At 37.7% G+C, this 16,489-nt stretch overlaps 2 protein-coding genes and 1 pseudogene across 2 annotated transcripts; 1 reads left to right on the forward strand and 2 right to left on the reverse strand.

Moving 5' to 3' along the window:
- Positions 1 to 2,012: 2,012 nt before the first annotated feature.
- Positions 2,013 to 2,504, forward strand: LOC125469072. Its single transcript, XM_048565968.1, has one exon. It carries the CDS (start codon positions 2,013 to 2,015, stop codon positions 2,502 to 2,504), a length of 492 nt encoding a protein of 163 aa, XP_048421925.1.
- A 5,628-nt stretch (positions 2,505 to 8,132) lies between these two features.
- On the reverse strand, positions 8,133 to 10,782 carry LOC125469102 (annotated as a pseudogene).
- A 317-nt stretch (positions 10,783 to 11,099) lies between these two features.
- On the reverse strand, positions 11,100 to 13,144 carry LOC125469101 ((+)-neomenthol dehydrogenase-like). Its single transcript, XM_048566043.1, has 5 exons — positions 12,989 to 13,144; positions 12,647 to 12,893; positions 12,418 to 12,486; positions 11,861 to 12,040; positions 11,100 to 11,617 (listed from the first exon to the last, which is right to left on the reverse strand). Exons 1-5 carry the CDS (start codon positions 13,006 to 13,008, stop codon positions 11,240 to 11,242), a joined length of 894 nt encoding a protein of 297 aa, XP_048422000.1. The 5' UTR covers positions 13,009 to 13,144; the 3' UTR covers positions 11,100 to 11,239.
- Between the last annotated feature and the right edge of the window lie 3,345 nt (positions 13,145 to 16,489).

The raw sequence follows: 16,489 nt of genomic DNA on the forward strand, positions 1-16,489 counted from the left end.
CAAGCCTGCTAGGAATCCAGTCCAACATGGAAGGAGTAAGCACATCGATACCAGGTTCCATTTTTTGAGGGATCATGTGAAGCAAAAGACAATTGAGCTTGTCTATTGTCACACGAAGGAACAAGTGGCAGACATCTTCACAAAGCCACTGCCAGTTGAGCCATTCAAGTTGCTACGTGAAATGCTAGGGATAAAGGCGTTTTAATTTGAGGAGGTGTGTTGGAAAATCAAATAAAAACAGGTTGTTAATGGTTAAAACAAGCTGTCAGTTTCTTTCTAGGGTGTTTTTCAGCAACTACAAAGATCATTGCTTCCTCCATGTGTTAGCCGAAAGGAGATTGAAAGACAGCAGAGATGTGAGCTGCTGTGTGCAAGCCGAAAGGTGGTTATTACAACCTGCCATGATGCAATGCATGTGTATGCCAACTATCAAAGTTGTTGCATGTGTTTGAAAGGGTGTAAAGATGTGGAACACCATCATTCATTATATGTATTGTTGGATTGTTTATTTTTTCAGTTTTGTATAAATAGGCCATCTTGCTAAGCCTTAGTGCATCCCATCCAAATCCCATTTCCCATTCATTTAATTTCAGCTTGTAAGCTATTGAGTTTGTAAACTCTCTTTTCATATATCTAAGTGCAAGTGTTTTACCAAAGCTTGTTGCTTCCCTTCTTTCTCTATTTCTCTATTTCTCTATTTCTTTCTTTGTCCAATTTTATTGAGAGTGAAAGTGAGAGGTGTGATAGAGTTTGTAAACTTATCACCCACATATTTTGGTATTGAGTTAGCAAGCTCTTGTGAATACCAACAATATTGATGTCCAGTATCCAAGTTGTGAGTTTTCATGCTATTTTGAATATAACTCGCACTTACCAAGACCAATAGATCATGCTACACCGACAGCCAGCCATCAGAGTCCAAATTGCAGATAACGAATAAGCTACTGTATATGCTGCATTTTGATTAATTATAAAATCAATAAAGAAAACTCCACAAGTACATCAACATTATGCAAGAAACATGCCCGATAATGCATACATGATGCAACATTCATGGGAAATCTTTATCCCAACAACTCATACAAAGAATATTAAGCAAACCATATTAATCAAATAACGGTTACTCTAACTAAAATTCTAAATGCAACTGAACAAAAATGTCTCCCTGCGAGTAAATACCTCTTGTTGAGGTCCACCAACTGTCGCAGTTATCACTCCTATACCTCCTGCTAACATAATTAGAAGCAGAAAGCAACCACCTCTCGCCATAAAACACCCAACATATTGGCCAATAGCCAAATTCAAATACTTTAATGTCTTTAACGGCTGTGTTAATTTTTCTAGTTCCTGGTGATGCTTCAAACGGAGTCCTGCAGAATTCAAAGATTACAAACAACCTTCAGATTTTCAATCTGAATTTTGAAAAAATTAAACTACTTTCCTCAATTGGAATTTAATTAAACATTTAAAGAGTTAAAATAATCAAACTTTTTGTTTTTATTTACCTACCCATAAAAGTTTGATTTCCATTTTATTTAAAAACGTACAAAAGACTACTGTGGGATCTTTAAAAGCAATTTAGCTCACATGGAAGGACTGAAACGAAAGTTGAATTATGATAGGTTGTTTGTAGTTCCGAGTCATGGCAGGGGAGGAGGTCTTTGTGTGTTTTGGAAGGATGAGGCTAACTTGCAATTGAGGTCCTACTCACAAAATCACATAGACATGGAGGTGAGGGTTGTTGGTGAGGCAGTTCAGTGGCGTTTTACTTTTTTCTACGGATTTCCTGCGGTCAGGGATCGTCATAAGTCATGGCAATTACTAGATACGATTGGAGGGACTGTTACAGGACCTTGGTTGTGTATTGGAGATTTCAACGAGATTCTACAATCAAATGAACAGGAAGGAGGCAATATGAGGCGAGAGTTCAAATGGAAGGCTTCAGGAGTGTGTTAGACCGTTGGCGTCTCCATGATCTTGGCTATCAGGGATGCAAGTACACATGGTCAACGATGCGTGATGGTGGCATCAAAGTTCGGTTGGACCGTGCGGTGGCTTCGCAAGCTTGGATGGATCAATTCCCTAGATTCAAAGTTCATCATTTGAAGAAAACAACTTCTGATCATATCCTCATTTTTATCTATTGGGAGGGCCGAGTGGCATCCAAACGAAAGAGAACCTTTAGATACGAAGAAGCATGGAATAATTTGGATGGTTGCAAACCAGTGGTGGAGGAGGGGTGGGCTCATGAGGCTGATGGGGTCCCTTTATTCCAAGTAACGGATAAGATCAAATCAACTAGAAGGAAGTTGTCGCAGTGGGCAAGACAAAATTCACGTCACGGTCCGAAAGAGATAGGAGAGATTGAAAATAAATTAACTAGCATTCTTGGTCAGCCTTTCACCGACACTTCTATTAATGAGAAGAAGGTGCTTCTATCTAAGTTGAATGGGTTGTTAGAACAAGAAGAGTGTTTCTGGCGACAGAGGTCTAAAGAAAACTAGTTAAAGCTCGAAGATCGCCAAACGCGGTATTTTCATCAAAAGGCTTCTCGCCGTCAAAGGAAAAATTGGATACTAGGCCTAATGGATGAGAATGGGGATTGGCATGATAATAAACCGGGAATGGAAAAGGTAGTGGTTGATTACTTCTCGAAGCTTTTTGATTCGAATGGTGGAGAGAATTTTGGGGAGATTCTAGCAGATGTTGCCCCAGTAGTAACTGAAGAAATGAATGCTGAGTTGACAAGGAGTGTTGATGATGAGGAAATAAAAGATGCAGTCTTCCAAATGCATCCTACGAAGGCACCTGGGCCTGACAGCATGTCTCCGGGGTTTTACCAAAAGCATTGGGAGATAGTTGGAACGGATGTGTGCGATGGAATTCGATCTATGATTCAGTCAGGACGCATGCTTTGTAAGATTAACTATACCCATGTAACGTTAATTCCCAAAGTAAAAGACCCAACTGAGATAAAACATCTTCGTCCCATTAGCCTTTGCAACGTCCTGTACGGGATCATCGCCAAGGTTCTTACAAATCGTTTGAAGAGTATTCTTCCGCGCATAATATCCCCGAATCAAAGTGCTTTCATTCCTGGAAGACTTATCTCGGATAATAGCCTTGTGGCTGCAGAAATTGCCCATTAAATGCATAAGAAAACATCTGGGTGGAATGGTGTTATGACATTAAAGTTGGATATTAGTAAGGCTTATGATCGTTTGGAGTGGAATTATTTGGAAGCTATTATGCGGAGGATGGGGTTCTCTGAGGTTTGGATTGGTTTGATAGTGGTTTGTATTAGTACGGTTACATATTTGTTCAAAGTCAATGGTGATCCAGTGGGTTTTGTACGTCCAAAGCGGGGTATTCGACAAGGAGATCCATTGTCCCCATACTTATTTGTTATTTGTGCTGAGGGTTTGTCTAGTTTATTACGTAGAAGTGAAGCTCTGGACCAATTGCATGGGATCAAAATTTGCAAGGAGGCTCCAAGTATCCATCATCTTTTGTTTGCTGACGATAGTTTTTTGTTTGCTCGGGGAAGTTTGGAGGAGTGTGTGCAGATTAGGTAATTGCTATGAGCATACGAAGTGGCGTCGGGTCAAGCGGTGAACTTCGAAAAAAGTTGTGTAGCTTTCAGCACTAATCTTACGGAGGTCAATCAACAAGTGTTGGCGGATTGTTTGGGTGTACAACGTGTGTCTCATCATGATAAGTACCTGGGACTTCCAGTTTTCGTCAGGAAATCGAAAATACAAACATTTGCATATGTCAAGGATAGAATTTGGAAAAAGCTCCATGGGTGACGGGGGGATTTATTAAGCACTACTAGGAGAGAACTATGAATTAAGACTGTGGCTCAATCCTTACCAATGTATTCGATTCAATGCTTCCTATTACCCAAAACATTTTGTGCCGATCTGAATATGTTGCTTGCTAAGTTTTGGTGGAATGGGGAACCTGGCAAGAAAAAGATACATTGGATTGATTAGCCAACGTTGTGTAAACCAAAGTGGGATGGTGGGCTGGGGTTTAGGGACCTCTATATTTTTAATCTAGCTTTGTTAGGTAAGGAGGCGTGGAGGCTGAAGGAAGATTTGTGAAAAACATGTTCATTTAAACAACATCAATAGCATGCAATTAACAATTAAAGGCGGAATCATGCTTGTATGCACTTAAAACAAAACATTTACCCATGAAATTCAAAGCCTAGTAGATAGGTGAACCAAGACTCAACTCAAAACAAAGTGAGTTGAGAAATCAATACCTTTGTAGATTCCTCTTTGCATAAGCAAAGGCTAATCACCCAAAGAGAGGGCCTTCATTCCTTGCATCTTAGATCCATGGATTTGGATGGATGAAAAGGTTTCTCCAAGTTCCCAAAATTGAGAACCTCTAATGATTCATCACCAAGGCATAATGAAGAAGAAATGAGTGACCTTGGAGGAGTTTGATTGCTAGATGATCCCTCCAAGGTGGCCTAAATTTTAGAGAGAAAGGAGAGCTTGTGTTCTCATCATTTCTCCAAAAATTACCATATGTAAATTTTAGGCTATAAAGTCCTTTATATAGTCCCTTCAAATAAGTGACCTAATGGACCAAAAGCCCTATTCTTCTAACATGGCAAGCCTATAGGGTTTATTGGGCTTTCAAGCCCTTTGTTTATTCAAGTTGTCATACAACTTGAGTTAATGGGCTTGACATTCAAATCCCATTGGGCCTTGCGGCCCAAAACTAACCCGAGGTCTTTAACGAACTTATTCGTTTGATTAATTAACATATTAATTAATCCTAGCCTTAGATAAATAATTAAACCATTTAATTATTCTTACTCATCTCCGTTGTTTCTTCAAACTCTACCTTACTCGGTGAACGATCCATTAGGTTCCTTTTAGCGAGGCAGTGGGCGATTAAAACTCTTTCTAATCGATTGTGAATTGAAACTTACTTTCAATTCTCCCGTTAGTGATAATACACTTTTAGGGCTTCCACAAACCATGGTTGACGCCTAGCAGCATGTCATGGTTACCCAAGCTAATCAGAAGAGGTGGAGAACCTATTCAGTTTTAGGATTACAAATGCAATACGGTATTTCTCTAATACAATACTCTTGACCACATTGTTTGGTTTGATAGTTTATTCATGTCTACTATCCAATGTGAGTCTTGTGCTTATATGATTACCTTGAATGTGATTTGGAACACATTCCTAAATCTCATTCATACTTTGGCCAAAGATTCTTAATCATATCATAGAGTATTCTCCCTCAAACAGTTTGAAGGTTAGAGATCCCTTGTTGCGCATTCACTTGCCTCCATGGCTAAGTGGCTTAACCCCAACGATGCCATGGACACCCTCCTGATGGAGTGACTTTGACATAATCAAAGATTAAGGACCTAACCACAAGACAACTGTGATGCCTCAGGTCAAAAGACTAATTTGCATTATCCCAACCATGAGTTCTCATGTGACATGAATATGAGAACTCTTCGTTGATCGTGTTCAGTGAACTCATTCTCTATTGAGCACCTACGTACTTGTCTTGATGTCACACACACCAATGACTCGAGACTAGTCACTCTCCCTGAGAGAAGACATAGCACGTACTGATCTTAACGGACTGTCAATGCCCAATTGACAATCCTATGATCAGGAACGTTTAGGATGTGTCAACGAAAGAATGGTCTCATGAATCTAACTTCTTTAGATTGCATTCTTCCAATCACATATTCCTTGAACTTATCGTTTAAGCATATAACATTTATATGAGACGGCTCAAACAATAATCTTTGCCCTTTACATTTAAACTACATTAGTTTGAAATGTCCGTAAAGTATCATCATATGATTGGTTTTAGGGCACATTTCCAACAGAGGCTTGTGAGAAGCCCCGATTCATTGGCTTGCCAATTACTTAAGGCTCGTTATTTCTTGAAATGCAAGTTTTTGAAAGCGACGTGTAACAAAAATTCCTCCTATTGTTGGCGAAGCATTTTGGCTGCAAGGAATGCTTTAACGAAAGGCTTGAGGTAACAAGTGGGTTCGGGGTCTACTGTTAGAATTTGGAAGGATGATTGGATCCCTAGTGAATCTTTTTTCGAGGTGGTTACTCCGCCTTCTTTGCCATGGACTAGAGAGACAACAGTGGATAGGTTGATTTTGAATGGTGTAGGTGTATGGAATATGTCGCTTCTTAGACAGTTATTTTCTGAGGAGGAGGTGGATTTTATACAATGAATTCCACTTAGTTCACGATCCTTAGTAGATCGTTTAATTTGGCATTATGAAAAGAATGGATAGTTCTCTGTAAGGAGTGCTTATCAGTTGGCTTGTAAGGAATTGAAATGGAGTTGTTTTGGAGTAAGTGGTTCAGGTCCAAGGACACTAACTGTTGAGGAACTTCATTAAAATCTTGGGTACCGTTGCTAAATATATCAGACGGGCAAGATGAGAATCCTTTTGGAAGCAACTCTAGGGTTGCAAGAACTACAGTGCAAAATGCAATGTTCGAAGTGGAAAAGTTTGATGGCACAAATAACTTTGAGATGTGGTAATGTGAAGTCAAGGATGCGTTGGCTCAACAAGATCTACTTGTTGTTTTGGGAGATAAACTGGAAGTTATGTCGAAGCTGGAATGAGAGAAATTAAACTTGTAAACTTGCCCTACAATTCAGTTAAGCCTTCCAAAAACTCAGAAGTATTTTGTGATGCGGGAAACATTGGCAAATGTGTTGGGGCAAAAATTAGAAGGCAAGTACATGACGAAGAGTGTGGAAAACCAGCTACACTTGAAGAAAAAGATTTACCGCTTCCAATACAAAGAAGGTACAAAAATGATTAATTAGACACCTTGATGCTTTTAATAAGTTCATTGCCAATTTGATGAATTTAGATGAGGATATTAAGGATGAAGATAAGGCCTTAATATTGTTGAATTCCTTGCTGGACTCTTATGAGCATTTTGTTACCGCTATTATGCATGGTAAAGAAATTGAGAAATTTGATGATGTATCAAATGCCTTGATGAACTATGAAATGTGGCATAGAGATAAGAATCATGATAGTACCTTTGAAACTTTATTTGTTAGAGGTGAATCATCGGAGAGGAGATCCTCCTCTATTAGAAAAAAAAAATCACACTCTTGACCTAGAGGAAATTCTAAAGGTAGAAAAAGCTTGGAAATGGATGAATGTGCTTTGTGTCATAATAAAGGCCATTGGAAGAAAGATTGTCCTAAGTTGAAGACCAAAGACAAAGTTTGGAAGTTAATGTTGCTGAGCTTGAAACTGATTTTTCGGATTTTGCTTTAACCACTTCCTCATCATTTGATTGTGCTACTAAGTAGGTGTTGGATACGAGTTGTACTCATCATATGACTACTCACAAGGATTGATTTTCAAGCTTGAAAGAGTTGTATCAATGGTCCCTCAATTTTAACCTAATTGGAGTCATGGTCTCTCAACTAAAAATCTATAACTATTAGTCCTTTAACTCCTTAAAACGTGCAACTATGGTCACTTTCTTCAATCCCTGTTAGAACTTCCGTCAAAATAAGTCACATGCCATACACATCAGGCTGAATCGAAGTGCAAATATAGAAAACCAAATGAGAAAAATTGTCGCAACGGTCTCTCACTTTTAACCCAACTAGACAAATGGTCCCTCAATTTTAACTCAATTAGAGCAATGGTCCCTTAACTTTAACCCACTTGTAGCAATGGTTCTTCCAACATAACTCATTTTAACGGAATTTTGACGGAGTGAATGAAAAGGACCATAACTGCATATTTTGATGAGTTAATGGACCAATGATCATAAATTTTGAGTTGAGGGGGCCATTACTCCAATTTGGATTAAAATTGAGAGACCATTGCTCTAATTTTCTCTTCTATTTCCCGCACACCATTTTTATTAATTTTTGTTCTTTCATCTTTAATTTACAGCCAAAATTGAGTCATGTGTAGAAAGTAAAAATAGGTGTGTGGATATCATAGACCTTTGTCAATATGACGTCAGTATATGAAATATAATATTGACATAAAGACGTTTATAATTGGTAACTATATGTTAATGTAATATATAGAAGACCCAGGTTTAGTCAGCTTCTCCTCCGTTTGCACTCATCAAGATCGAATTCACTTTTATGTATTTAGATGAATTTATAGTAAAACATTATTTGTATTGACAGAATTATCCGGAAGAGTGGCAAAAGTGCTTCATTCCCTTTATTGGTACCATACTATTTGTATGTATTCTTCCGCAAACTCATAGTTTAGGGTACCCAAACTATTCTGAAACCTGGAAACTAAAAACGACTCAAACTTATATTTTAACTCCAATCAAGATTTATCATTGTATCGAAACAACTCTAATCGATTTCTTCATGCCCTTCAGCATCCCGGAGAAGAAAGTGTTCATTGCTGAAACGTCAAATTGCAGCAATCACATTGACTTGTACTGCAAGAAATGAGTACGGTCGTACAAACAGAAGTATTCAAAATGGTGTCTTTTCTTTGCGGACAAAGTATAGGCCAGTAGGACCACCATTGGGGAGTAGCGCCAACCTGACGATGCTTTCAGCACCTTCATTGATGGTTAAGACACCAAGATTGAAGCTCATATCTGTTTTTACTAACCCAGGGCTCCCACAGTTGATGCAGAAATTCGGATACTTCTTGGCCAGAATCCTAGTGTACGCATTCAAGGCTACCTTTGAGACTTTGTAGGCTGGAAAGATGTGAGACCAGCCTTTGGTTTCTAGCAAATCATGTTTATAGTCTTCCAAAAACTCACTCAAAACAGCTTCTATTCTCTCTTCTGTAATGCTCTCAGCATCACTAAGTACCTCTTTGGCCCTTCCATTTGGAAAACTCTGAAGCAACACGAAAGACGGGAGAGTTTTAATTTGATTCGAAAAACAGAAAAATTCCATCTTGCCATCTGTGTAGAACTAAATACATGGATTGCTCATAATTAAACATTTCATCAACACAGTTCAGAGCCATTTCCGGAAAATTGGTTTACTCTAGCATTCAACTAATGTTCTAATGTAATTCCAGAGCTCCAATATACTTGATTAAGCACAGAAAAGACTTATAAAGTGTGTAATTCTCCGCAGATAAATTGACTAAACCATTTAGTTCAACTTCTAAAACGGTAAAACCACATTAACTACTAGTCGAAACTTGACTTATAAAGTGTGTAATTCTCCACAGATAAATTGACTAAAACTCCCTTAACCACATTAACCACATTAAGCACGGAAAAGACTTATAAAGTGTGTAATTCTCCGCAGATAAATTGACTAAACCATTTAGTTCAACTTCTAAAACGGTAAAACCACATTTTATTAGTTGTTTATACCGTCAGCTTAGCAAGAAGGGAAGAAACATTAACGATTCTTGGTGAATCCGATAGCTGGACGAGGGGCAAAAGCGCTTCAGTCACACTTTTGGCATCATAGTAGTTTGTTTTAAGGCATTCTTCTGCTAACTCGTAGTTTGGTATCGTCGATATTTCACTAAAATCAATTTCTTCAGGCTTCTGCATAATTGCATACAGGAAAAGAACGTTAATTAACACTCTCGGGAAGTTTGCATCATTATTTTCCTAAGTTACAAGAGAGAATTTCTTAGAAGGATTCTGTTCCAAAAACCTATTACTCTTATCAATCATATATATATGATTGATTTATATATAGAATCTCACCTTACCACTTACAGCTGACCTGAAACTTTCAGGGTCTACTATGCTTCCATTGATTCCAGCATTGTTTACCTAGACAGTACAAAAAGTTCCAACATTTCAACTTCAAACTTAAATTAAAACAAGAAGCTGAATTGCAATATTATCTCTACTGATCTAAGCAAGAAAACCCAACTTAATTTTCAAGATTTACATACCAAGATATCGAGTTTCACGAATTGGGTTTTGACAAAATCTGCAAGGGAAGCAATGCTAGCAGAATCTGTAACATCAAGCTAATGAAAAACCACAAGCTCAGAGAGCCCAAAATCTTTCAATTTCTCAACAGCTTTAAGACCCCTCTTCTCATCTCTTGCAGTTAACACTACTATGACCCCCTTTGAAACCAATTGCTTAACAATTCCAAATCCAACCCCTTTGTTTGCCCCTGTCACAACTGCATACCTGACCAAAATATGAAAAACAGATTTCAGATAAATAAGAAAAAATGGGATTTTATTTATGTGGTTAAAGGATGAAGAAAACTAGACACTTACCTTTTACTTGCTTCTGCCATTGTTGATTGTCTTTGAGCTTGTTCCTTCGCTTGGCTCTTTCCTGGTTGTCAAAGTTTCATGCCATCATTTTTTTTAAAGAAAGTTAGGATCAGATGCCATGATTATATTAATATTTTTTGTAGTCTTTAGTAGACTCACTTGTTTAATCTCATATTTTTTTATTTTTTTATTTTTTTTAAATATTCATATTGTTTATGCAGTGAGGTCATATACTTTAAAGAACATAGTGTATACAATGAGATCGTATAAAACTCCAAACTTGTTATCTTCGCCATAAGGTAGTCAAAGATCACATGATCACTTATTTTTGGATTTGATATCAGGAATTAAAGAAATAAACGGATGTGCTTTCAAGATTTTAATCCCAGTGATCATGAGTTCTTAGTCACCATGTGACAAAAAAACGAGACTTTAGAATATAACTTTAACATCTTTTGTTTTTAGTTTTAAAGTATGAAGTTTTGGTGCAATTTGGAATCATTAGTTTGCTAGTCTACGATAGTACTATAATGTGCTTGTAAATTAGAGTAATTTAGAATCACATTCATCAAAAAACAAAAAAGTTTGAAGTTTTGGTTTAGTTTATAGGCCTTTGGACTTCCTTTTACACCCTAAGAAAAGACAAGTTTTGGGCCTTTGGCTGAGTTGGCTGTATTGCTTCTTTTCCGTCTGTTTGAGCTTTAAGCCCTCGTCCTTACCAAGCTAAAAATCGACCATCTCAATCAAATCTACTAAAGTCGCCAAGCCAATCACCATATCTTCATCTTCTAGCATTTTACATTTTATTTTGACAGAATTGATACCTAGGGCGAAGAGAACGGGAGCAAGAGTGAATGGGTGACCAAGAGAACGACACTCTGTATTACAATAGGCAAGTGAATTTTCACGAACATATAACATAAGCTCATAAACTTCATTTGTTACATTGTAAACACACCAATGATGATCATTATTGATGAAACATAAAAGAACCTTCAAAAAGGTGCCACTTCTTTCCGAGAAAAGTAGAGGCCAGTAGAACTGCCGTTGGGGAGTAACGCCAACCTGACAATGCTTTCAGCACCTTCGTCGATGGTTAAGATGCCAGCATTGAAGCTCATGTCAGTTTTGACAAATCCAGGGCTGCCACAGTTGATGCAGAAATTTGGATACTTTTTGGCCAAAATCCTAGTGTACGCGTTCAAGGCTGCTTTCGAGACACTATAGGGTGGAAAAAAAGGAGGCCAGATTTTGGTGTCTTGCAAACCTTGTTTAGAGTCTTCCAAAAATCCACTCAACACAGAATCTATTCTCTCTTCTGTAAGTGTCTCTGCATCACTCAGTACCTCTTTAGGCCATCCATTTGGAAAATTCTGAAGCGTCGTGCAAGACAACAGAGTTTTAGTTTGATTTTGAAACAGAAAATATGTCATCTGTGTATAGAAAGGTTTAGTAAGTTCCAACCAAGCACACTTAAAAATAAAAAACAGATGAAGGACAAAGAGTTCTCCAGTATTTTTTGTTAGGCAAATAAATCGGTTGAAAATCTTTGGTTCAATTTGATCAACCATATCAACAACTAAGTGGAACTTGATCCTGTTAGGAGAAAACCATACCACTAGGTTAGCAGCACCGGTAGAAACATTGACGATTCTGGGGGAATCTGATAGCTGAAGGAGGGGCAAAAGAGCTTCAGTCACTCTTTTTGTACCATAGTAGTTTGTTTTCAGGCATTCTTCTGCTAACTCGTAGTTTGGTATGATCGGTATTTCATTCCAATTTATTTCTTCAAGCTTCTACATCCGGGAGAAAAACGTTAATTAACCCCTTGGAAGTTTTCCATCATTACTTTCCCAATTGAAGTTGTAAGAGAACGTAATTTGTACAATGATTGTGTCCCAGAAGTATTGAATAATTCCTAACCTCATCTTAAAATACAACTGGGAAGCGAATTTCGCACTCCCTCTTCACCCTTTCACTCCTTTTTTGTTCCCAGCCTTTGGATTGAATATATTAAAGAAAAATCAAGGGAAAAAAAAAAGGAGAGTGATGCAAAAGGAGAAAACGAGGGTCTGAAAACCGCTACCCACTACACAAGAAAATGCTTTGCGTCTAATAAATAACTTTTACTGATCCATATAAATAATATATATGTATGTATACAGAACCTCACCTTACCAGTAGCAGCTGACATAAAAGCTTCAGGGTTTACTATGCTTCCATTAATTGCTGCGTTATTTACCTACACAGCACAAAAGTTCCATCTTTGTTATGTTTACTTCAACTTAAAACAGAAATTAAAGCAAATATCATCATTCATCAGCAGGTAATCCGAAATTAATAATAAACTGTATTGCTTAACCTAACCAGTAAAAATCAGCTCAGTTTTGAAATTTACATACCAAGATATCGAGTTTTCCGAATTGGGTTTTCACAAAATCCGCCAATACAGCAGCGCTAGCAGAATCTGTTACATCAAGCTGATGAAAGACAACGAGATCAGAAATGCCAAAATCTTTCAGTTTTTCAAGAGCTTCAAGACCCCTCTTCTCATCTCTAGCAGTCAACACAACTACGACTCCTTTTGAAGCCAACTGCTTAACTGTGCCAAATCCAACCCCTTTGTTAGCTCCTGTCACAACTGCATACCTGACAGAAAAACAAAATTAAGAAATTCTGGAAAAAAAAGAAAAGAAAAAGAAAGATAATATGTAAGAAAAAATGGGTGTTATAAATAAAACTACCTCTTTACTGCTTCTGCCATTGTTAAATTGATTTGCTTTCAGCTTTTTCTTTCTTTCTAGTTCTCAGACCAATATTTATGGACATTTGGCCGGTTTTTCATACTCACATCTTACAATTCGTCAGTTTTTTTGCAGATGCGTATACAATGAGGTCATATGAAATATTTGCAGATTGTGCATGGATTGAGGTCATATGACGTTGGCTATTTTTTTTCTTCCTTCTGGGCCTCATTTAAGATCCACAAAAAATAAAGTTACGGGCCATGTTAAACGCAATTCTAATCAATTCATTCAGTGATCCAAGGCTCGTTCGGTGGCATATGGTTCAACGACATTCTCTATTTTTGTTTTCTTACTCTTTGTAATCAACTTCTACTACTCTTTTTCAAGATCTGTAGAAACTTATGGAATATATTTTTCTTGATTAAATTTACGATTTTTGAATAACTATGTTGAAAAATGAATTTTCAGCCAGGCTCCTGAATGAAGGTACCAAAGATATAATAGATTGAGAACAAAATATTCTCCAACGTCTTATTGAAGGCAAGCAAATTGACTGAAATGTTTTTGTTCAAAAACTTTATCAACCATATTAACAACCCCTATAAACTTTGATTTGTTACGAGCATGCCTAGGAAATATATTTTTCAAAGTTGCTCACCGTTAGCTCAGCAACACCGGAAAAATATTGCCAATTCTTGGTAAATCAGATAGCTAGAAGAGTAACACATTCGTTCTGAAACTCGCAGTTTGTGGCTCGATTTTTCACTCTACTTGACTTGTCATGTTAGACAAATAAGGAATATGGTTGGAGTCCTTGTGTAATTGTATATAATATTATTCACTAGCCGTCCTATAGCCGTCCTACAACCGTCCTACCTTGTCCTACCTACACACTAGCCGTCCTACAGCCGTCCTACCTTGTCCTACCTACACAATAGCCGTCCTACCTTGTCCTACCTACACAATAGCCGTCCTACAGCCGTCAAGTCGTCCTACAGCCGTCCTACCTTGTCCTACCTACACACTAGGACGGCTACCTTGTCCTACCTACACACTTGTATCATGTATATATATCCTTGTAATCTTGTAGAGAAAGATAATGAGAAAAAAAAAAAGCATTCTCTTCCATTTTAGCATTCTCTTCCATTTTTCCACATTCACGTATCAATAACAAATATATTTTTAGCCTACATATCTTTTTCTACATGGTATACAGAGCAGGTTTATAACCCTAGCCCTAATTTTTTTTTCGGCAGCTTTCTCTGCCGTTCCCATGGCTGACTCTTCTTCTTCCGATGGTGTTTTTTCCCTTCATCATTCCGACCACCCGAATCTTGTCCTTGTATCCAAGAAGTTGAATGGTGATAACTACACATCCTGGGCCCGTGGCATGCAGCTTTCCTTGAGTGCCAAGAATAAACTTGGTTTCATCACTGGCGATATCCAAGAACCTTCTTCCTCCGACGACCCTGATGCTCACGCGGCTTGGCGTCGTTGCAATGACATGATTCTCTCTTGGCTTCTGCATTCCTTGGAACCTGACCTTCAAGAATCTGTGCTTTTTTCCACCTCTGTCCAAGCTGTATGGGATGATCTTCGCGAACGCTTCTCTCAGAGTAATGCTCCACGCATCTTCCAACTCAACCGGGAACTTGCTACAATTTCTCAAGGTTCTTCTTCTATCTCCGCCTATTTTACTCGCCTGAAAGCTCTCTGGGATGAGCTTGCTTCTTACAATGATGGCTGCACGTGCTCTTGCAATGCCAAGCATGACCGTCAACAACTCATGCAATTTTTAATGGGCCTCAACGAATCCTTTGCTGCTGTTCATGACCAGATTCTTTTAATGAATCCCCTTCCCACTGTTCGTCAGGCCTGTTCCTCGATGTCTCAAGCTGAAAAACAACGCTCCCTGGGCGTCCTCCACTCTGTCGATCAACCTGCTGCCATGGCTATTCGTGGCCCGTCCCGTCCCTCCTCTGCTCGTCCTCCCCTCCACTGCACCTACTGCAATTTTGATTATCATACCCGAGACACCTGCCATAAACTTCATGGCTATCCCGTTGGCCATCCCCTCCATGGCCAACCGTGGCGACCACCGCGCCGTGTAGGCCTGGCAAACGGGTCGTGTCTGTCGTGTTCGTGTCGTTTTCGTGTAACACCTGTTATCTTAACGGGTCGTGTCGTGTCACACCCGTTATCTTAACGGGTCCTTAACAGGTCGTGTCACTTTACCCAACGGGTAAAGTGACCCGACCCGTTATGACCCGTTATGACCCGTTAAGAAAAAAATATATTTTTTTACAATTTGCACATACCACACATTGCGACATAAATATTACTTGAAAACATTAAAACATTTCTCGTTCAAGTACTATATCTACACTCGAAAATGAAAGCCTAATAAAAAAAAATAATACATACACTACTAATTTATTACAAATATTAAATGTGCAAGGATAAAGAGTTTTTGTTTTTAAGATTGTAAGTCTTTCTTAAAAGTTTACACCTCCATTTACAAAATCTTCAATTTACATCGAACATCATGAAATTATATTGGAACTTTGGCTTGATCTATTGCCTTCAAGGAGTGTAGTTATAAAAAATCATCAAAATCGGAGTTAAAATAACCGTTAAATCTTGATTTTTCGTTTATAACCGTCGAAAAGCTTTGTCCCGCTACTTGATCTCTGAATATATTTTTTTTGTGATTTTTTGCTGATGTGATCTCCAAGCACATACAAACAATTTTGACGGTTTTGATTGTTGAAATTAGTTTTGGAGAATTCGTAAAATGATAGATTGACTAACACTTAGAGTTTATTTATACTTTTATTAAGTATAACATAAGATTTTGTGGTATCCACTTGTGTAAATATTTTAAATTGAAGATCGAATTCATTCATTATATTCATATAGGGTCAAGGAGTGTAGTTATAAAAAATCATCAAAATCGGAGTTAAAATAACCGTTAAATCGTGATTTTTCGTTTATAACCGTTGAAAAGCTTTGTCCCGTTACTTGATCTTTGAATGTTTTTTTTTTGTGATTTTTTGCTGATGTGATCTCCAAGCATATACAAACAATTTTGACAGTTTGGATCGTTGAAATTAGTTTTGGAGAATTTGTAAAACGATAGATTGACTAACACTTAGAGTTTATTTATACTTTTATTAAGTATAACATAAGATTTGTGGTATCCACTTGTGTAAATATTTTAAATTGAAGATCGAATTCATTAATTGTATTCATATAGGGTCAAGGAGTGTAGTTATAAAAAATCATCAAAATCGGAGTTAAAATAACCGTTAAATCTTGATTTTTCGTTTATAACCGTCGAAAAGCTTTGTCCCATTACTTGATCTCTGAATATTTTTTTTTTGTGATTTTTTGCTGATGTGATCTCCAAGCATATACAAACAATTTTGACGGTTTTGATCGTTGAAATTAGTTTTGGAGAATTCGTAAAAGGATAGATTGACTAACACTTAGAGTTTA

The sequence above is a fragment of a genome, unplaced genomic scaffold (genome assembly GCF_019419815.1).
Source record: "Pyrus x bretschneideri cultivar Hongxiangsu unplaced genomic scaffold, Pyrus_bretschneideri_v1 Contig40, whole genome shotgun sequence".
Lineage (NCBI taxonomy): Eukaryota > Viridiplantae > Streptophyta > Magnoliopsida > Rosales > Rosaceae > Pyrus > Pyrus x bretschneideri.